We start from the raw sequence: 23,336 nt of genomic DNA, 5'->3' as shown, positions 1-23,336 counted from the left end.
GGGAAGCCCTCAAACAGATCTCTGGTTCCACTGAGACTTGAACTAAGATTGCTGGATTCAGAGACCAGAGTGTTAATCATCACACCATGGGGCCTGTTGTGATGGTAATACAGATATGTTTTCCACAGTGTTCTTGTGTAGATATGAAACTTTTTTATGTTTTAAGGCATTTTGTAAATGGAATATTAACTTGTTGAATGCAATTTGGTCTCCTTAGAGAATGATGTCATCTGAAAATAAATGTTTAAATCTTAGATTTTTAAATAGGAAGCGAACTTACCTAATTTCCTCATTTTACAGTCGAAGAAACTGAAGGCAAGAGATGCTGTGATTTGTTCAGGTTCATACCAAGTAGTTGCATGTCTTGAACTAGATCCCAGATCTCTAGATACCTGATTCAGTGCCCTTTCCAGTGCAGCATTCCAACTGGAACTCCTGAATAACTATTTACATAAAAAGAATTTAAAAAAAGCTTATGATTTTTGAATAAGTTTGGCTGGAGAATTTGACTCTGACTTTTATTGTTTATGTTCTACTCTGCTACACCATTACTAATGAAGAGTCCAAGTTTGCAGCCTCTTAAACCAATTATCAGAGTATGTATTGGGTTGGCCAAGAAGTTCATTTGGTGTTTTCTGTATGATGGCTAACGAAAACCCCAAACAAACTTTTTGGCCATCCCAATAGATCAGATTCCAGCTGGTCTTCATCTGAGAAATGATGAAACCTACCCGATAAACTGATGCTTTTGTCATTTTTAATTGGCCTAACAGGAAAGTTGATGCTTGGGTTAAAATTCAGGACACATAGGAAAATGTAGAATGTTAGGAGTATAAGAGAATCTTAGAGAGCACTTCCCTTTCTTTCTTGATACTGGACCTTCAGGCCCAGAAGAAGAGCTATATCCTAGTTTGGCAGCAATAGAACTTAGGTAATTTAGGTCTCCTAACTTCTGCTTTATGTACTTTTTATAGGTACTAAGCCAACAGTATTTCAAAATACTCCTATGAATATTGCCTTGTTTTTCCAGCATGAATGTCTAGTCTGGTTTTGAAAATTGCTTACAGCTTGAGTTTGTGCCATGTTTGCTGTAGAGCTGAGGAGCCTATTCTTTGGCCTGCGCAGACAGGTCAGATTTGGTTTAAGACTGTTCTGGGACTAGACATGACTGTGACCTACATGATAATTCTGTAACCACTTCTGTGGGTTAAGCCTACATTGGAAAATTTATGTGGGCTGTGGGTAGAGTCCTGGGATATTTTTCTCGTAACACTCAAGACTTTGAGGTACGTCTGGTAGGATCTGCCAAGCTACTCAAATGGAGAACATTCATACGGAGACTAAATTCTGGCTGAGATTGAAGTGTATTACTTTGTTGAATTGGTTTCTTTAGAATATTTAAACAGTTTTTCAAACTCATTTCAGGGCTTGTGTCTTTTATAAGAATTATAAATTTTATATTATTACACAAATTTTTTATGCCATGAGGCTTCTTAGTGAAGCTAATGAGCTTTTTAAAATAAAATGAAATTGTTTCATTTATGAAATATTTTGAAGAACTAAAGCAGGAATCCTTTCCTTGGAGAACTGCAGTGTTGTCAGCTGTTAATACTCATATTTATAAATAGGTCATCTTTGTTTGAAAAGGCATACAAGGATTTGTAACTCCAGATCTTTCCAGCCACAGTATTGCTACATTAAGCAGAACTGTCAAAGATGAAATGGAACCAGAATGATTGTCTAGACAGTTTGAAATGTTAACCCTTTCTTGTAACATTGGTTAATGCTCATGACTATTTACCTTTTCTACTTGGTTTTAAAATTGTCACTTTAAAAAATATTGTAATAAAATATAAGTCTGAATTCTTAATTTCACATAGCATAGCTAGCTTATAAATAGAATGACCATATGTCCCAGTTAGCCCAAGAGAGTCTTGGATCATGCCTGTTATCCTGGCATAATTATTAATAGCTCTTCCTTTATTTTCAAAAGTGTCCCACTTGGATAATAAGTTATCTGGTCACCTACTTAACACACTATAGTAATTTTGTGGTAGTAGATTTGAGTTGTTGAAATGTTACTTGACATAGTACCATAAGATAATGGAATATTAGCTTATTTTGGCTAGATTTGGATATTTTTCATCAGTCAGACATTTTTATTAACAGAATTCTTATTGTCTCAGAGTAGCATATTAAACAAAAAGAATGTGATTTGAAGTTAGGTATCATTTATTTGTTGTATGACGTTCGACAGGTTATAAACTTTGCTGAGCCTCTTATTCTCTTTAACAGTGGTGGTGGTTTAGTTGCTAAGTCATGTCTGACTCTGGCGACCCCATGGACTGTAGCCCTGCCAGGCTTCCGTAAACACAGATAATAGCAAAACCTATACTATAGGGTTTTTGTGAGGATTTAAAGGCAATAACATGCATAAAAATGCTTTGTAAGCTTTAAATTGCTGTGTGTTAGTATCTCACACATACGCTTCTGAAAATTGAATTTAAAATGAATAATTTTATCTACTTTAGGGAACCTTGCAATTTCATAGCACAGTCTTTTAGAAGTGTTAGCTGTCATGGGGAGTAGGGAAATAATACTTAGAGATATATGTATGGTTGAGGATTTTGGGGATGAAGGGGAAGAAAAAAATAGGTGATGCTGGGCAGAGGGAAGAGATTTTTTCCTTGAGTGTGCAAGATAGCATGCTAGTATGGACAGGCTTAAATGAAAGGACTGGCTTCCATAGCCTAAGGGAAACAAAGATTTTCCTAGTTTGTTTACTTTTTAAAAAATGCCAACAATGTAATTCATATATAGTAAAATCACAGATCCTAAGTTCACTGAATTTTTTTGGGGGAAAGAAACGTATTTGTAAAACATCACCCAGATCAATTTAGCAAAACATGTTCATCCCCTAGAAAGTTTTTTCTTGCCTCTTTTCAACCAGTCTCTTTCTCCTGCCCCATCCAAGCAATCATTTTCTGGCTTCTATTAGTAGAGATTAGTTTTGTGTATTCTAAAACTTCATATAAATAAAATCATACAATAAGTACTGTTTGTGTCTGATTACTTTTGTTCAGTGACAGTTTTGAGATTCATCCATTTTGACCTGTGTTTTAGTAGTTTGTTTCTTTTCACTGCTAAGATTGTATGATATGAATATTGTAACAGTTCTGCTGATGGACTTTGGCTTGTTTCCAGGGTTTGGTTACCCTAAGTGAAGCTTCATGAACCTTCCTGTGTAAGCCTTTGTGTGGACGTGGGTAAATGCCCAGGTGTGGAATTGCTGTGTCCTAGGGTAGATGTGTGTTTAACTTCAGAAACCACCACTGTTTTCCAAAGTAGAAAATGAAATACATTCAACATTCAGTATTATAAGAGTTCAGTTATTCCACATGCTTGACATTTTTGATGTCACTTCCTCCTTTTCCATCCTTTACTCCTTTTCTATCCTTTCCAAATACCAAAATGTTTGGCATTTTTGATTTTAGCCATTCTGGTGGGTATATAATTGTATTTCATTGTAGTTATAGTTCACTGATGGCTAATAATGTGATTATAGGCCATTTGCTTATCTTTTCTTTTGAACTGTCAGTTCAGGTCTTTTACCCATATTTGTAAGTATAGGTTGTCTTTTTTGTTGCTGGTTTTTTAATTCTTTTGGTATTTTAGATAGGAGTTATTTGTCAGATTTTACACATAAGCATATATATCTTCATGTTTAGCAAATATTTTCTCTCTGAGCCATGTCTTTCCATTTTTGTAACAGTGTCTTTTGGGAGCAGAAGTTTTAAAATTTGATATTGAATTCATTGGATTCATTTTATTTTATGTTTTTTACCTTTTAATAGAGGTAAAGAGATCTTTCCTTTTCTATCTCAAGGTTATGAAACTATTCCCTTATGTTTCCTTCTAGAAGCCTTATAGTTTGAGCCTTCACATTTAGGTCTGTGATCCATTTTAAGCCTTTTTTTTTTTTTTTTTTTTGCTACAGTGTAAGGGTTTCCTTCAAAGGATTCTCAGTCAATAGATTGGATAGGTATAAGACTTTTCCCAGACTCTGTTCTGATCTGTTGATCTGTTTGTATAGTGTTATGCCAATACTACACTGACTTAACTATTGTAGCTTTGTAAGATTGGTGTTGTTTCTTTAAATTTTTGATAGCTTTCAGCAGTAAAGCCATCTGGGCCTAGAATATTTAAAGATACGATAAATGGTTATTCAGATTTATCATTTTTTCCTGTGTCAGTTTTGAGTTTTTAAAGAAATCTGTTCTAAATTGCTGGATTGTTCCATAGTTACTCATAGTATTCTATTACTGCTTGCGGGAACTGTTTTATGTCCCCTTTTTCATTCCTGATATTGGTACTCCGCCTCCTCCTCTTTTTTTTTTAAACTTTTTGGGCTCAGTCTTGTTAGGGGTTTACCAATTGTATTAATCTTTTCAAAACCCCAGATTTGGGTTTTGTTGAACTTCTGTTTTGGTACTACATTTTCTATTTTGTTTATTTTTTGCTGTCATATTTTTATTTTCTTGCTTCTACTCTTTTGGACTTAATTTACTCCTTTTCCATTTTCTTTTGAGTTAGAAATTCAGACCATTCATTTTAAACTTTTCTTGTTTTCTGATATGTGCATTTCATATATAAAATGTTTCATATATATAAATGTTTCCCTCTCAGTACTTCTTTAACTGCAACGTACAAATTTTGACATGTGTGATCAATTCAAGTAATTTTCTAATTTCTGTTGTGATTTTTCTCATCTACAGATTTTAAAAGTTTATTGTCTAATTTCTAAATATTTGGGGGTTTTACAGTTATTTTTAGAAATTGATTTTCTATTTAATTCCATGATACAGAAAATATACTGCTTATACTTTATAAGCATACATCTGTGTTTTATATATGTGGGCATGCGTGCTTAGCTGAGTCTGACTCTTTGTGACCTCACCAGGCCCCTCTGTCCATGGGGTTATCTCAGGTACAATACTGGAGTGGGTTGCCATTTCCTCCTCCAGGGAATCTTCCCAACCCAGGGATCCAACCCTTGTCTCCTGTGGCTCCTGCGTTGGCAGGTGGATTCTTTGCCACTGAGCTACCTGGGAAGCCGCCTTTTTATGTATAGAGAAAAAATACATTGTTAAGTTTCAGTCCTTTGGTATCTACTGAGATTTTTATGGTCTTACCTGTAGCCTGTTTTGCTGACTGTTACAAGTGTTTTTAAAGTCTTTAATTTCACTCAGCAATGTTTTGAGATTTTCAGTGCAGTTGTTCTGTAATCATTTATTCAGTAAATGAATATTGCAGCTGTTGGGGTGTATTGTTCTATAAATGCCAATTAGTTTCCTTATTTTATTTACTGCATTATTCATTTCAGTTCAGTTGCTCAGTTGTGTCCAACTCTTTGCGACCCTGTGGATTGCAGCATGCCAGGCTTCCCTGTCCATCACTAACTCCCAGAGCCTGCTCAAACTCATGCCCATCGAGTTGATGGTGCAGTCCGACCATCTCATGCTCTGTCTCCCCTTCTCCACTTGCCTTCAGTCTTTCCCTTCATCGGGGTCTTTTTCCAGTGAGTCAGTTCTTTGCATCAGGTGGCTGAAGTATTAGAGCTTCAGCTTCAGCATCAGTCCTTCCAGTGAAAATTCAGCACTGATTTCCTTTGGGATTGACTGGTTTGAGCTCCTTGCAGTCCAAGGGACTCTCCAGAGTCTTCTCCAACACCACAGTTCAAAAGCATCAATTCTTCACCGCTCAGCTTTCTTGATGATCCAGCTCTCACATCCATGAATGACTACTATGATACATAATTCACATGCCATAAAATCTACCATTTTAAACTGTACAACTCAGTGGTTTTTAGGATATTCACAGTGTTGTGCATCCATCACCACTATCTAATTGCAGAATATTTTCATCATCTCCAAATGAAGTCTCAGGCTTCCTTGATAGCTCAGCGGGTGAAGAATCTGTCTGCAGTTCGGGAGATAAAGGAGATGTGGGGTTGATCTCTGGGTCAGGAAGGTCCCCTGGAGGAGGAAAATGCCAACCCACTTTAGTATTCATGTCTGAAAAATCCCATGGGCAGAGGAGCTTGGTAGGCAGCATTCCATGGGGTCAAAAAAAGTTGGACACAACATAGTGACTGAGCACAGGGCAGAGATGAAGCCTGGCACCTGTTGGCAGTCGCTCTCCATTTCCTCTGCCCATATCCTTGCAGGTACTAATCTACTTTGTGAATGTCATACTCCGGTCGTTTCATGAGTGGAACCATGTATTTGGTCTTCTGTGCCTGGCTTCCTTCACTGAGCATATTATTTTCAGAGTTCATCCTATGTTGTTACATGTTTCAGTATTTCATTCCTTCTTACGGCTGAATAATATTCCATTGTGTGTATAGACCACATTTTGTTTATCCTTTTGCCAGTGGATGGGTATTTTTATTTCCACTTTTTGACCATTATGAGTAATGATACCATAAACACTTATGTCCAAGTTTTTGTGATGTCACGTGTTTTCATTTCTTCTGAGTATATACTTATACTGGGTCATATGGTTATTTTGTTTAATCACTAAGTTATATCCGACTCTTGCAAACCCATGAACTATAGCCTGCCAGGCTCTTCTGTCCATGGGATTTCCCAGGTGAGAATACTGCAGTGGGTTGCCGTTTCCTTCTCCAAGGAATCTTCCCGAGCCAGGGATTGAACCCACATCTCTTCTGTCTCCTGCATTGGTAGGCGAGTTCTTTACCACTAGCACCACCTGAGAATTTTACATTTGTTTTTTCTTTTGAGGAACTGCCAAATATTGTTTCAAGCTGGCAGCATCATTTTACATCTCCACCAGCAGTGTGGATTCGTTTTTCTATGTTCTTTCCGATACTTGTTATTGTCTCCCATGTTTGCTGAGAGGCTGTCTGTGCTCGATAAAGTGTAACTTCAGTGCTTAGCCAGGCTTACAGTGCTGCCATAGCCTTTATTTCCTGCTTGTGCAGAGCCTCATGTTCAGAGATGATTGCTTAATGCCTTTTCAAGTCTTTCTTGAACATGCACACAGGCCAAGGCACATGTACGTGGTCTCCTAGATTCTTAGGAATATTCAGAACTTTTCAAAACCCCTATCGACATCTCCTGTCCACACTTTTCCTTTTAAGCTTTTTGGTTTGCTCCCAACTGCTTCAAATGGCTGGAGTGTTAAACAATTGCAGATGATTGTTTTTGACAAATGCCCCTGGGGAAAAGGCTGTGAGCACTGGGGAAACTGTGAGTCAGGTCAGATAATGAGAAGTGTTAGGAGTAGGGATTTTTCGGGTAACTGCCGGTTACTCAAAAGCTCAGATAATAACAGTCTCTGAAAATGAGCCTTTGAAAGAGCTCCAGTTCTGTTCCAATTCCTCCAGTGGCTGATGGGCTCTTGCTTTCCACTGTGTTTTGGGGGCTGTTGCTTTTAAGGCTGCCATGGAGCTGGGGAGGGGGATGGGAATTCGGCAAGTTAGAATGCCACAAGCTTGCTGTTTTACAGAGATTCAGCCTTTTTTTTCCCCTTTGAAAAATGCTCCTCAGATGTTGAAAGCCTTTAGAGTTCTGAAAGTGTTGATTTTGACCTTTTTTTTCTTTTTCCGCTATTGTTCTTGTTGCTTTTATGGAAGAGAGGATTTTTGGAGGCCTTATTCTACCATTCCTGATGATGTCACCCTAATTGTTTTTTAAACATTTTAAAATATTTTTCTCTTTCTTTTGAATACTTTACGATTTTCTTTTTTTCTTTTTTGATTCACAGGAAGTTGCAAAAAGAGTACAGAGAGTTCCTATGCACCTTTCACCCAACTTCCGCCAGTAATAAATCTTAAATAACCATAGTATATTACCAAAACCAGGAAATTAATATTGGTATAGTACTTTCCCAGGTGGCGCTAGTGGTAAAGAACCCATCTGCCAGTTTTAGGAGATAGAGATGAGGGTTCGTTCCCTGGGTTGGAAAGATCCGCTGGAGGAGGCAATAGCAACCCACTCCAGTATTCTTGCCTGGAGAATCCCACGGACAGAGGAGCTTGGCAGGTTACAGTCCATGGGGTCACAAAGAGCCAGACACAACTGAAGCGGCTTGGCACGTGTAGTACTATTAAGCTGACTATGAATTGACTATGAATGTTTTTAGAATATCACCAGTCTTTGCTTACACTGCGTTTTACTGGCGTGGTGGCGGTGTATACTTCTGTGAAATTTTGTGCAGAAGAATCTTGTATAATTCATGAAGTTTCATGAATCTGTACATACAGATTCCATATTAACACAATTAGGGTACTAAACTGTTCTGTCAGCAAAAGAAACTCCTTTGTGTTATCCCTAAATGGTAACTCAGAACAGTGTGTTTGAAATCCATCCAAGATGTATCATAGTTCATTTCTTTTTAATGCTGAATATTAGTCCATTGTATGGGTGTACCACAGTTTGTTTACCTAGTTACCTGTTGAAGGACATTTGGGTTGCTTCCAATTTTTTACTATTACCAGTAAAACTATTATTATAAGATGGGCTCTAGGCTAGGCATTTAAACTGGCTTCCTGTATACATTTCTTGGGGCAAAAAAAGATGAGCTCCAGTCCAGACATTTACAGTTAGCCTCCTGTTTCCATTTCTTGAGACAAGAGATATGTGGGCTCCAGGTTAGATATTTACAACCAGTCTCCTGTTGGCACTTCAAAATAGAAATAACAACAGAAATAGAGTAAATAAATAGCCAGGCTTTGTCTCCTGAGGACACTTTAAGATAACAACAGTCAGAAACAGAAAGGGGCTAAACCCTGTTTGTGTAAAAGATCAAGAGGTCATATATTTCCCATCCTTGGGGCGAGGGATACATTGCATGTGCACAGAAAGGCTTCTTTGGGGTCAAAAGGAGGAGTTTGTCACTCTAGAATGTGTGATGCCAAGGCCACCCTATAGGCCTCTGGGCTGGAATATATTTTGAAAAAAATTGCACATGCATGTTGGGGAGGGTCCTTGGGTAAGTCAGGTGTGGAGAAAGAAACCATATAATTGGCCAAAGGTAAACAAATACCCAAAAAAACTGCCCTGTATAAATGATTTAACCACCTCTTTACTGCCCTCCTCCTCTTTAGGGGGGACGCCCACACCCTTTCTCTTTGGGTGTGTATTTCTGCCTTGCTCCCATCATAACTGTTTCTCTGTGTGCTCGCCCACTTGTCATGGTGCTTTGTCTCTAATAATAAACTTTGTACCTGCTTGTACAGTTTTTACCTCCATGAGAAATGAATCTCTCAGTGGGGGCAAGAGCCAGGGAAAATTTCCTTCTAACCTCTATCCCTTGCTCATCTGGTGGCTAGCATTCCTGGTTTTCATCCAGGGTACACAGGTTCAATTCCTGCTTAGGAAACTAAGAGCTCACTTCTTGCAACTACTCACTGCTGGCTCTCTAAGATCAGTTCAGTTCAATTCAGTTGCTCAGTCGTGTCCGACTCTTTGCGACCCCATGAATCGCAGCACGCCAGACCTCCCTGTTCATCACCAACTCCCAGAGTTTACCCAAACTCATGTCCATTGAGTCATTGATGCCATCCAGCCATCTCATCCTCTGTCGTCCCCTTCTCCTCCCGCCCCCAATCCCTCCCAGCATCAGAGTCTTTTCCAATGAGTCAACTCTTTGCATGAGGTGGCCAAAGTACTGGAGTTTCAGCTTCAGCATCATTCCCTCCAAAGAAATTCCAGGGCTGATATCCTTCAGAATGGACTGGTTGGATCTCCTTGCAGTCCAAGGGACTCTCAAGAGTCTTCTCCAACACCACAGTTCAAAAGCATCAATTCTTAGTGTAACTAAATATTTTTGCTGACCAAAGAGCTAATTGACAATAATCTATCAGTAGAGTAGACAAAGTTTTATGAGTATCTTTTACTTTGATATCTGCATCAGTGCATGAAACTTGGAGGTTGTCTAACAATAATAATTATAGGCATATGTTGGATGGCATCTGAATTATGAGACATGTAAAATTACTGACTAAAAAAAAAAACCCAACCAAACCAGTCATTCAGAATCTTTCATCCTAGCATCCATTCCAGGAAAAAGACATTGCTAACATTTATATTGCTAACAAAATAATAGTCCTAGTATGAGTCAGATAGTTTTTGGCCATAGACCAGCCCCATCTTGTTAACATCTAATAGGAAAAGATCAAAATAAATGCTTACTTAAATAGTATTTTCATTATTTGAGAAGGGTGGTACAGTATTTACTGGCCTGGATACTAGTGTGTATTTAGGAAATTAGCCGTTTTAAAGCATTAGTGTTTTTAACAGAGTTGATCTGTTATATTACAATGAAGTTATTTGATAGCTTCTCAGTTATATACAGTGATGGAGAGGAAAATAATGTGAGTAGTCTAAACTCATTTGCTTTTGGAAATAATTGTATAGTTTTTAACTTAACTTACTGTATGAAGACACCTTTTATGTTTGTTTTAAATTCTGTTGTCTCCTACCTCTTGTATTAGCCATGCTTGCTGCAGTGGGTTCCAACTAGGCCAGCTTGACAGCATCTCTCATCAGGGCCTACGCCATATAATTCTTGCACTAAGGAACAGTAATTGGTATTTAAGTTCTTCCTCTTTTGTCCTTTACACAGGGAGCTCTAGATCAACATTTCACATATTCTTATCCATTTATGTTCATAAGCAAAGGTTTTGTTGGACAAATTGATTTAGAAATGAGTTTAAACATGGTTATTATTGTGATTCACTGTTCTCATTTCCCACCATAATTCTTTGACTGTAGAAGCCATGGGCCTAGAGAGGTTGCATTAATTTGATAATATTATTTCTACTAAATTTTTGAGTAGGGTGTAATAAACCATTTTGAGAGTGCAGGAGATATGCAAAGGACTGACTTCTTAAAAAGAAGTATCACTGTTATATTTCTTAAAACCAGGAGGGGACCAGTTGGGGGTGGAGAGACTGACATGGGGACAGTTTTATTTTTTTGTGATGATGGAAATGTCTTGTGTTTTAATTTTTGTGGTGGTTACATTACTGTCTATATTGAACTAAACACTTAGAAGGTGTGAATAAAAAGAAGCAGCCAAGCAGCTCAATAATATTTCCCCTGTGCTTTTTTGTTTGTTTGTTTAAATAAATAGATCTTTTCAATAAAATTAGAGATACCAAGGGATATTTTCATGCAAAGATAGGCACAATAAAGGACAGAAAAGGTATGGGCCTAACAGGAGCAGAAGATATTAAGAAGAGGTGGCAAGAATACACAGAAGAACTATACAAAAAAGATCTTCATGACTCAGATAATCATGATGGTGTGATCACTCACCTAGAGCCAGACATCCTGGAATGCAAAGTCAAATGGGCCTTAGGAAGCATCACTACAAACAAAGCTAGTGGAGGTGATGGAATTCCAGTTGAGCTGTTTCAAATCCTAAAAGATGATGCTGTGAAAGTGCTGCACTCAGTATGCCAGCAAATTTGGAAAACTCAGCAGTGGCTACAGGACTGGATAGGTCAGTCTTCATTCCAATCCCAAAGAAAGGCAATGCCAAAGAATGCTCAAACTACAGCACAGTTGCACTCATCTCACATGCTAGTAAAGTAATGCTCAAAATTCTCCAAGCCAGGCTTCAGCAATACATGAACCGTGAACTTCCAGATGTTCAAGCTGGATTTAGAAAAGGCAGAGGAACCAGAGGTCAAATTGCCAACATCCGTTGGATCATCAGAAAAGCAAGAGAGTTCCAGAAAATCATGTACTTCTGCTTCATTGACTATGCCAAAGCCTTTGACTGTGTGGATCACAATAAACTGTGGAAAATTCTGCAAGAGATGGGAATACCAGACCACTTGACCTGCCTCCTGAGAAATCTGTGTACAGGTCAGGAAGCAACAGTTAGAACTGGATATGGAACGACAGGCTGGTTCCAAATCGGGAAAGGAGTACGTCAAGGGTGTATTTTGTCACGCTGCTTATTTAACTTATATGCAGAGTACATCATGAGAAATGCTGGGCTGGAGGAATCAAGATTGCCGGGAGAAATATCAATAACCTCAGATATGCAGATGACACCATCCTTATGGCGGAAAGTGAAGAACTAAAGAGCCTCTTGAAAGTGAAAGAGGAGAGTGAAAAAGTTGGCTTAAAACTCAACATTCAGAAAACTGACATCATGGCATCTGGTTCCATCACTTCATGGCAAATAGATGGGGAAACAGTGGAAACAGTGAGAGACTTTATTTTGGGGGGCTCCAAAATCACTGCAGATGGTGACTGCAGCCATGAAATTAAAAGATGCTTGCTCCTTGGATGAAGAGTTATGACTAACCTAGATAGCCTATTAAAAAGCAGAGACGTTACTTTGCCAGGATAGGTCCATCTAGTCAAAGCTATGTTTTTTCCAGTGGTCATGTATGGACGTGAGAGTTGGACTCTAAAGAAAGCTGAGCACCGAAGAATTGATGCTTTTAACTGTGGTGTTGGAGAAGACTCTTGAGAGTCCCTTGGACTGCAAGGAGATCCAACTAGTCCATTCTCAAGGAAATTGGTCCTGAATATTCACTGAAAGGACTGATGCAGAAGCTGGAACCCCAGTACTTGGCCATCTGATGGGAAGAACTGACTAATTGGAAAAGACCCTGATTCTGGAAAAATTGAAGGCAGGAGGAGAAGGGGACGACAGAGGATCAGATGGTTGGATGGCATCACCGACTCAATCAATGGACATGAGTGTGAGTAAACTTTGGGAGTTGGTGATGGACAGGGAGGCCTGGCGTGCTGCAGTCCATGGGTTCACAAAGAATTGGACATGACTGAGCGATTGAACTGAAGTGAACTGGAGAGTTTTTATTGTTTGCCTAATAATACACAAATTAGGCAGAGAAGTTCCTAATGAAATGATGGTCACATTTTACTCCGTCTGCCTGTTGATCCTTCATTTTCTAAGGACTCACTTTCTTTATTAGACTTTTAATAAATAAACAAATACATTGTCTTTTATCCCTCCCTCATCAGCTTTCTTTAAATAGAAAAAGGGACAGATTTCCCACTGCATATTCAGCCATAGTTGCCCAATCTGTGATTTTACTTTAGTCTTCTAAATCATTTTAGACTGCAAGTGTAAGCTGAACTTTGTTCTAAGGAAACTTTGGTGTATCAGTCCTGTTGGTGTTAATGATAATCTCCAAGTGGTGAGAATGGTAACTGGTTTGGAAGCAACTGGAAAAGAGCTTGAGCAAACTAGATACCAATGGGAAATTATTATGCAGAGGCGAATTTTATTTCAATAACTAGAAAAAAGTCCCTGATCGAGGCTGACCCAGCTATGCCTCCAGTCCATTTCTTGCTGTCAGTTGGTATTGCGTGTGGTTCTCAGGGTTCTATCTTTCCCTTAGTTTTGAGCGATACTGTAGTACTATGGAAAACAGACTCCCTCAAAAGTCCCTTAAATGTAATCGAAAATGACACTCTCTATGACACCCACTGTAGAGGTCCCACTCTGGGCATTCACAGTTTTTCAAGGATAAGGCTGTTGCTTGAATTTTTCCAGGACTTGCTCTATGCTCTGCAATAAACTTTCATTAGTTCAGTATATTACTGTCTAGATAGAATTAAATATTTATCATGTTGGTTGAATATATAAAACTTTGTTAAAACTTGAAAAAAAAGAACATTGAATTTAATTAGCTTTCAGTTCAGTTCAGTCGCTAGTCATGTCCGATTCTTTGCGACCCCATGAATCGCAGCACGCCAGGCCTCCCTGTCCATCACCAACTCCCGGAGTTCACTCAGACTCTTGTCCATTGAGTCAGTGATGCCATCCAGCCATCTCATCCTCGGTCGTCCCCTTCTCCTGCCCCCAATCCCTCCCAGCATCAGAGTCTTTTCTAATGAGTCAACTCTTCGCTTGAGGTAGCCAAAGTATTGGAGTTTCAGCTTCAGCATCATTCCTTCCAAAGAAATTCCAGGGCTGATCTCCTTCAGAATGAACTGGTTGGATCTCTTTGCAGTCCAAGGGACTCTCAAGAGTCTTCTCCAACACCACAGTTCAAAAGCATCAATTCTTCGGTGCTCAGCCTTCTTCACAGTCCAACTCTCACATGCATATATGACCACTGGAGAAACCATAGCCTTGACTAGATGGAACTATTTAGCTTTAGTCATTACCTATTAAATATTGTGGAAAAAAATCATATGATCTGGTTTCTTCTTTTGTTATGTTTTGTTTTGTCCAATTTAAAAGTCATTCTCCCTTCTGAATGGCTTTTTGCTACCTCTAAAGTTTGTCCTACATGTATGTAATAAGCAAATCAAAGGTTTAATAATCTAGTATGTTAGGTTTATTTTCAGGGTAAAGTGAAGATATTTTTACATTCGTGTGCGTTTTATACGTCACCTTACTCAGAGGTATTTCTAACTTGTGCTTGTATTTTATTTGTATTTTTTTTAGTGAAAATATTCTCTTTGGAATGGGAAATCCTCTTCTTGACATCAGTGCTGTAGTGGACAAGGATTTCCTTGATAAGTAAGTATTGAGCTCTTCATATTTACTATGTAAAACATACATCTAAGTAAAAACTGAAAATATTAGAGTTGAATTTGCTATTTAACATCTTCAGTTGGAGGAAAATTCAGGAAATTTAATCCTGATAATGGCAAGTGCAATACCATTATTATTGAGTAATTGACCACATTTTCCCTGGGAAAACTTCGGTACTTTTGTTCATTCCTGTTGCTCCTTTCACTTGAAGTTGATTCTGTTATTCTTTGCAAGGAAGAAGTATGTGATTTACTTAATGATTTAATTTCCACATTTTAAAATTAACTGTCAATGAACTAAATCAGTAATGGTACCATACCATGTGGGAGAAGGAATAGGATTATAGAGAACAAGAAGAATATGTAAGACATAATTCTAACACTATGAATCTTCCCTATTTCCCCCAATAGTAACTTTTGATATTGTTAATTGAGCAGAGAAATCATTTTATGTTTATTTATCCATGGTCATTTGGTACAAGGGAAAAGTTAAGTACTAAAAAATACTTAATAATGAGAAATTAACAGCCCCTTCCTCTTAAACACCCCAAGTTCTATGCCCAGGGGCAACCACTTTTAAAAAATATTATTGATGCAAAATTTACTTAACTTCATAATTTTAACTATTTTAAGGTGTACAATTCAGTGACTACTAGAACATTGGCAGTGTTGTACAACTGTCACCACGATCTAAACCCAGGACATTTCATCATGTCAAAAAGAAACTTGTATCCAATAAGTGGTCATATCAGTATTCCCACCTGCCCTCCCTGCCTTGCCCTAATCTACCAGTTTAGTTTGTTTCCATGGATTTGCCTATTCTGGATATTTTATTTCATATAAATGGAAGTGTGCAATATGTGGCCTTTTCTGTCTGGCTTATTTTACTTAACATGTTTTTCAGGGTTCTTCCATGTTGTAGCATGTATCAGTGCTTTATTCCTGTAAGGCAGAATAATATTCCATTGTTTGTATATACCAGTTTTTTTATGCATTCATCAGTAGATGTAGTCATTGGTTGATGGACACTTAGATTGTTTTGTCTTTTGACTGTTATAAAGAAACCTGCTGTGAATATTTGTGTACAAGTTTTTGTAAGAATATATATTTTCATTTCTTTTGGGTTTATATGTCGGAGTAGAATTGCTAAGTCACATAGTAATTCTGAGTTTAGTTCTTTGAAGAACCACATGCTCACCAAAACTTGGTCTTTTCCCCTTTTAAAATTATAGCCATCCTAGGACTTCCCTGGAGGTCCAGTGGTTAAGACTCCATACTTTCTCTTCCGGGGACATAGGTTCAGTTCCTGACTGGGGATTGTAAATGGAGTCATTTTCTTAATTTCAATTTTGGATTGTTCATTGCTCATGTGTAGAATACAATTGATTTTGAGGAATAACCATTTTTAGCAAATTCTGTTTTTTAATGTCTTGGAGATTAACTCTTTATCTGTATAAACTCAAGTGTCACAGGGTCAGCAAGAATTTATAAATTGTGTGAATTTGGCTTATTGCAGTATAGTAGGAAATAGGTTAGGGATCCAAGGACAAACTGGAGGATGTATCTTATCGTAAGACATTCAGATACAAATTTTAAAATACACTCTGCTAATCAGAAACACTCCTGCATAGAATTATATTAATAGTTTTACTTCTGGTTACCTTGTACTTTTTAATGACATAATATTCATACATGAAAATATTTTCTTGTATCAACTTTCAATAGAAGCCCTTGACTTCTCCTTATATACAGTGAATTTACCAGTGCCCCTGTTCTTCCCTCTGTTATTTCTCCTCTACTTTCTAAGTTTTGTTAACTTTCTACTTTAACTCCTGACTACTGCTCTAACTTTTAGCTTTATAAATTCTGTTTAATTATATTTTTATTTTAGTATTAAGATTGATATGTTTTCATTCTGTTAGCTATCTATAATTACATTACCAGTTTTGAAAACAAGTGGTAGTGAAGATTGAAAATCACTTATCCATACTTAGACAATCTCACTATGTTTATTCCTTTTTGCAGAATGAAATAGTGTGCTTAGAGTGTAGGGTAGGTTTAACATTTGGAATGTAATTAGAGTACTTAACTATATTAACAGTAGAAAAAGAAAATTAATGTAATCATCTCAATAGAAAAACCATTTGCCAAAACCACTATCTATTCCTGATACAATTTTGTATAGGATTCTTAGACTAGAAGGGATCTTATTTATTTCTCATAAAAGTTTGGTTAGAGGAAAGCCTCATAACACAATTTCTAATGGTGAAAGTCTTTATACTTTTCCCTAAGATCAGAGACAATTCAACGATTTTGGCCCTTACCACTTCAGAATGTATACAGTGGTCCTGGAGATTCTATTCAGAGCAGTCAGGCAAGAAGTAAAAGACATCCAGCTTGCAAAGGGAGGAATAAGCTATTTTTATTTCCCAAAAGCATGATCATTTATGTAGAATAACTGATGGAATCTACAAAAAAGCTACTGCCTGATTTCAAGAATTATTTTAAAGTTATAGTAATCAAGCAGGGATGTCAGTGTAAAGTTTGATTGCATAGAATAGAATGTCCAGAAATAGCCCCACACATAAATGGATGACTGATTTTTGACAAAGGTGCAAGTCAGTTCAGTGGAGAAAGGATTGTCTTTTTTCAACAGGTAGTGCTGGAACAATTGAATATCAACATGCATAAGAAGGAAATTGTATTTTGTACCATATACGAAATTGACTGATAGAGCTAAATTTTAGGCCTAAAAGTATAACACTTCTTTAGGATAATATAGCAGGAAATCTTTGTGACTGTGATTTAAACAAGAATTTCTTAAATATAGAACACCAGAAGTATGTTCTATTAAAGAAAAAACTGATGAGCTGGACTTTTTCAAAATGAAAATTTTTTACTGTTGGGAAGATACTGTTAGAAGAATGAAAGGACAAAACCATAGGTTTGAAGAAAATGTTTGGAAAGCATATATCTGATAAAGAACTACCGGTAAGAATACATTACGAACCCTTAAAGCTCAATCAGAAAAGAAACAGCCTAATAAAAATGGGCAAGAAATTTGAACATTCACCAAAGATATACGGATGGCAAAAAGCACATGAAAAGGTACTCATTCTCTTTCATTATTAGTTAGTTAGTTAGTTCAGTCGCTCAGTCGTGTCCGACTCTTTGCGACCCCATGAATCGCAGTACACCGGGCCTCCCTGTCTATCACCAGCTCCCGGAGTTCACTCAGACTCATGTCCATCGAGTCAGTGATGCCATCCGACCATCTCAGCCTGTCACCCCCTTCTCCTCCTGCCTTCAATCTTCCCCAGCACCAGGGCCTTTTCAAATGAGTCAGCTCTTCGTATCAGGTGGCCAAAGTATTGGAGCTTCAGCTTCAGTATCAGTTCTTCAGCAGTGACTATTCCGGGTTGATTTCCTTGTTGTTCACGGGACTCCCAAGAGTCTTCTCTAACACCACAGTTTGAAGGCAGTTCTTCAGTGCTCATCCTTCTTTATGGTATACCTCTCATGCGTGTACATGACTACTGGAAAAACTGTAGCTTTGACTATACAGACCTTTGTCGGCAAAATGATGTCTCAGCTTTTGAATACGCTGTCTAGGTTGGTCATAGCTTTTCTTCCAGGGTGCAAGCGTTCTTTAATTTCATGGCTGCAGTCACTGTCCATATTGGTTTTGGACCCCAAGAAAATAAAGTCTGTCACTGTTTCCATTGTTTCCCCATCTGTTTGCCATAAAGTGGTGGGGCCGAATGCCATGGCCTTAGTTTTTTGAATGTTTTAAGTTTTAAGTCAGCTTTTTCACTCTGCTTCACCTTCATCAGGAGGCTCTTTAGTTCCTCCTCACTTTCTGCCATTAGGGTAGTGTCACCTGTATATCTGATGTTATTGGCGTTTCTTCTGGCTGTCTTGATTCTAGCTTGAGTTTCATCTAGCCTAGCATTTAGCATGATGTGCTCTGCATATAGGGCTTCCTTTGTAGCTCAGTCGGTAAAGAATCTGCCTGCAGTGCAGGAGACCTGGGTTTGATCCCTGGGTAGGGAAGATCCCCTGGAGAAGGAAATGGCAACAAGCTCCAGTATTCTGGCCTGGAGAATCCCATGGACAGAAGCCTGGCAGGCTATAGTCCTTGGGGTCATAAGAGTGGGACATGACTTGGTGACTAAGCCACCACCACCACTCAGCATATAAGTTAATAAGCAGGGTGACAGTATATAGCCTTGACATAGTTCAGTTCAGTTGCTTAGTTGTGTCTGATTCTTTGCGACCCCATGGACTGCAGCACGCCAGGCTTCCCTGTCCATCACCAACTCCCGGAGCATGGTCACACTGATGTCCATCGAGTCGGTGATGCCATCCAACTGTATCATCCTCTGTTGTCCCCTTCTCCTCCTCTCTTCAATCTTTCCCACCTTCAGGGTCTTTTCCAATGAGTCAGCTCTTCACATCGGATGGCCAAAGTACTAGAGTTTCAGCTTCAGTATCAGTCCTTCCAGTGAATATTCAGGACTGATTTCCTTGAGGATGGACTGGTTGGATCTCCTTGCTGTCCAGGGGACTCTCCAGAGTCTTCTCCAACACCACAGTTCAAAAGCATCAATGCTTTGATGCTCAGCCTTCTTTATGGTCCAGTTCTCACATCTATACATGACTACTGGAAAAACCATAGCTTTGACTAGATGGACCTTTGTCAGCAAAGTAATGTCTTTACATTTTAATTTGCTGCCTAGGTCTTTTAAGCATCTTTTAATTTCATGACTGCAGTCACCATCTGCAGTGATTTTGGAGCCCCCCAAAATAAAGTCTGTTTCCATTGTTTCCCCATCTAGTTGCCAGGAAGTGATGGGACTGGATGCAATGATCTTCATTTTTTGAATGTTGAGTTTTAAGCCAACTTTCTCACTCTCCTCTTTCATTTTTATCAAGAGGCTCTTTAGTTCTTCACTTCTCTGCCATAAGGGTCGTGTCATCTGAGTATCTGAAGTTATTGATATTTCTCCCAGCTGTCTTGATTCCAGCTTGTGCTTCATCCAGCCTATCATTTCGTGTGATGTTCTCTACATATAAGTTAAATAAGCAGGGAGACAGAGTACAGTCTTGATGTACTCCTCTCCCAATTTGGAACCTGTTTGTTGTTCCATGTCTGGTTCTAACTGTTGCTTCTTGACTTGCATACAGATTTCTCATGAGGCAGGTCAGGTGGTCTGATATTCCCATTTCTTGAAGAATTTTCCACTGTTGGTTGTGATCAATATAGTCAAAGGCTTTGGCATAGTTCATAAAGCTGAAGTAGATGTTTTTCTGGAACTCTCTTGCTTTTTTGATGATCCAGTGGATGTTGGCAAGTTGATCTCTGGTTCGTCTGCCTTTTCTAAATCCATCTTGAACATCTGGAACCTCACGGTTCACGTACTGTTGAAGCCTGGCTTGGAGAATTTTGAGCATTACTTTGCTAGCCTGTGAGATGAGTGCAATTGTGCGGTAGTTTGAGCATTCTTTGGCGTTGTCTTTCTTTGGGATTGGAATGAAAACTGACCTTTTCCAGTTCTGTGGCCACTGCTGAGTTTTCCAAATTTGCTGGCATATTGAGTGCAGTATTTTAACAGCATCATCTTTCAGGATTTGAAATAGCTCAACTGGAATTCCATCACCTCTGCTAGCTTTGTTTGTAGTGATGCTTCTTAAGGCCTCGTTGATTTCACACTCCAGGATGTATGGCGCTAGGTGAGTGATCACACCATTGCGGTTATCTGAGTCATTAAGACCTTTTTTGTACAGTTCTGTGTAATCTCACCATCTCTTCTTAATATCTTATGCTTCTGTTAGGTCATATTGTTTCTGTCCTTTATTGTGCCCATGTTTGCATGGAATATTCCCTAAATATCCCTAATTTCCTTGAAGAGCTCTTTAGTCTTTCCCATTTTGTTGTTTTCTTCTATTTCTTTGTTTTCTTCACTTAAGGCTTTCTTATCTCTCCTTGCTGTTCTTTGGAACTCTGTATTCAGATGGGTATATCTTTCCTTTTCTCCTTTGGTTGTGTGAGGCCTCCTCAGACAAGCATTTTGCCTTGTTGCGTTTCTTTTTCTTGGGGATGGTTCTGGTCACTACTTCTTGTACAGTGTTATAAGCCTCCGCAGTCAATTGTAAAAGTTGTCTTCCACTGTGGGTGCTTTCTTTGTGTTCCAACGTACTCTCTCTCTCTCATACATTTAGACATCTTGTGAGAGGCTTAATGGCTGGAGATAGAGGCTCCTTCCTCTGTCTGTGAGGAAGTTGACATAACTAGTGAGGAACTGAGACTTGCCAACAACCCTGTGATGTGAGTGAGCCGGAGAAGTGGATTCTCCATTGTCCTTTAAGCCCTGAGATGATTGCCATTCTGGCTGACAGCTTGACTGCAACCAGAAAAACTCAACTAAACTACTCCTGGATTCCTGACCCTCAGAAACTGTGCGGGATAATGAGTTGTGTTTTAACCTGCCAGTTTTTGGGTGAATTTGTTACATAGGCAAAGAGCACCAATAAATACAGCAAAAAAATTTTTTTCCAAACCCACACACACGCACACACCCATATCCCACATTCAAAACCACATTGGCATGTTGATATGTGTGGGTTTGAAACTGCCAGGTGGTGTTTTGGGGGCCTCCAAGGAGCTCCAGTTCATGTCTCAGTGCAGAATGACTTCAGTGAGAGACAAAGTGGTAGATACAAGTGATTTATTGGAATAGGATGCTTGTGAGGTTTACAGTTGGGCAAGTGAGATGGTATCATGTCCTAAGAACTTAGTGGGCTACAGTTTTATAATCAAAGAAAAAGTAGGAGGGGGAAAAGATCACCTTTTTCTTCATTCTTTTTTTTTTTTTTTTAATTATTTTATTTATTTATTTTTGCCTGTGCTGGGTCTTCGTTGCTTCCCACGGTCTTTTCCCTAGTAGTGGCGAGTGGGGGCTGCCCTTTGTTGTGGTGTGAGGGCTTCTCATTGCAGAGGCTTGGCTGTTGCGGAGCCTGGGCTCTAGACACACAGCTCAGTAGTTGTGGCACGTGTGCCCTGTGTGGGTCCTGGACTATATGGGCTTCCCATAGCCGTGGCTCGTGGGCTTAGTTGCTCTACAGCGTATGAGATCTTCCTGGGCCAGTGATCAAACCCGTGTCCCCTGAATTGGCAGGCAGATTCTTAACCACTGGACCACCAGGGAAGTCCCTTCCACATTCGTGAGTGCACATCGTGCTTCCCTCATCAGCTCCTTTCTGTCAGGTGGGGCCGTTTTCAGTCCTGGTCAAGCCAGGACTGTCTTGGCACCATGGAAAAATCATTTCAGGTCTCAGTACAATGAGGGTCTTTCACTTTGAAATGTCACCTTTCTATAAATTACTGTGTTTAATATGTGCAGAGACTTTGCCCTAGGGATCATTAATTTAATGAGCTCACTGGACAGAATGTGGATCTCATGCCACCATTGTTTTGTTGTTTGGGGACATGTTTCATGCTTCTGTTGCTAATCAAGCTTGCTTAGCTTTGTGCTTAAGCAAACCTGCTTTATTGAGTGACCAGTAACTTAAAAGGGTCTCCCATACTTTTTTCTTTACTTACAATCCTCTAATAGGATTAACTGCTTAACTACTTGGTCCGTTTACTCTGTCCCTTTCAGGTTGGGCTTGACCAAAGGCTTGGTTATGCTAAAAGCCTATTTTTCTGAGGGTGTGTGTGTGACCCTCAATGTTAATATCTGGAAGTCTAAAAAATCTGTTCAGTTTCTTTCCAGAAAAGTCTTGCATTTTGCTCTCTGAAGGTTTCAGCCTGGCTGCTTAATTCTGAGTTGGCCGGTAGCGGGGTACCTTAATTAAGTAGGCAGTTTCACCTGTCCGTCTTTACTTCCTCTGCTTTGACTTTTGTCCGTTAATTCAGAGATGCTTCTGTTTGGTTTCTTGAGGGAATAAACTGGTAATTTATCTCTATTTTAGGAATCGTAGGTTGTAATGGTGAGATGGTAGTAGTCCATTCCCTTAGTTGTGGCCCCATGTCTTATGTATATCTTCTGAGGTTAGTGTTTCTGCAGATGGACTAGCCTTGCTTATCATAAGCAGCTTCTTTCAGTTCTAATTGAGATTTTTGTTTATTTAGCACTGCTGAGTTCCTCACCTGTTTTCGTTTTTCTGAAAATTTGTGGAAACCTTTTGACCAGTACTGCTTAGTTACTTCTTTTATATTATTTTTGATCCTGTAGATGTTTGCTTTTTTTTCTTTTTTGTACCTTTGTCATCATTTTAACAGTCTTAGATGGAAGAGTAGATAATCTTTCTGCCATATTTAAGTGGAAGTTCCAGGGGTATGACTGTGTATATTTCACTGTTATTGTATGTACTATAGCAGGACATATATAATCACAGGAATTTTGAGACAAACTGGACTTTGGAGATAATTTAAATCTCTTTATTCATTTTACAGCAAAGGAACAATCTCAGTGAAGTGACAGCTTTTGCTGTTGATGATAGTTAGCAGTGCAAGCCTGAGATGGAATCTGTATGTCCTGACCCTGTTTATTTTTTTTTCTACCATGCCACACTCACTACCTTTATTTTTTAACTCGATTATTAAATTATCGGTAATTTAAACCTGTTGTATAAACTGAGAATTAACAACTACATACCAGATTTGGGGGATTCAAAATGAGTAAGCCTGGTTTCTTTGTCAGAGCAATCTCTGGATTAATAAAAATGAATTTCTTATTTTCTTTTAGTTCAAATCTTTTCTTGATTGCTGATCTT

The 23,336-nt window shown here is 38.7% G+C and overlaps 1 protein-coding gene across 2 annotated transcripts in view; it reads left to right on the top strand.

Annotated features, from left to right (window-relative positions):
- The window catches only part of ADK (adenosine kinase), a 540,760-nt gene that overhangs the window by 33,662 nt on the left and 483,762 nt on the right, over nucleotides 1–23,336 (top strand). For both annotated transcript variants that reach the window (XM_052640201.1, XM_052640202.1), the window contains exon 2: nucleotides 14,470–14,544. In XM_052640201.1, coding sequence (XP_052496161.1) covers nucleotides 14,470–14,544 — 75 coding nt within the window. The remainder of the gene's footprint in view (nucleotides 1–14,469; nucleotides 14,545–23,336) is intronic.

This window comes from Budorcas taxicolor, chromosome 5 (assembly GCF_023091745.1).
Source record: "Budorcas taxicolor isolate Tak-1 chromosome 5, Takin1.1, whole genome shotgun sequence".
Taxonomy (NCBI): Eukaryota; Metazoa; Chordata; class Mammalia; order Artiodactyla; family Bovidae; genus Budorcas; species Budorcas taxicolor.
Note: the sequence above shows the minus strand (reverse complement) of the source record. Positions and strands in the feature narration are given on the sequence as shown.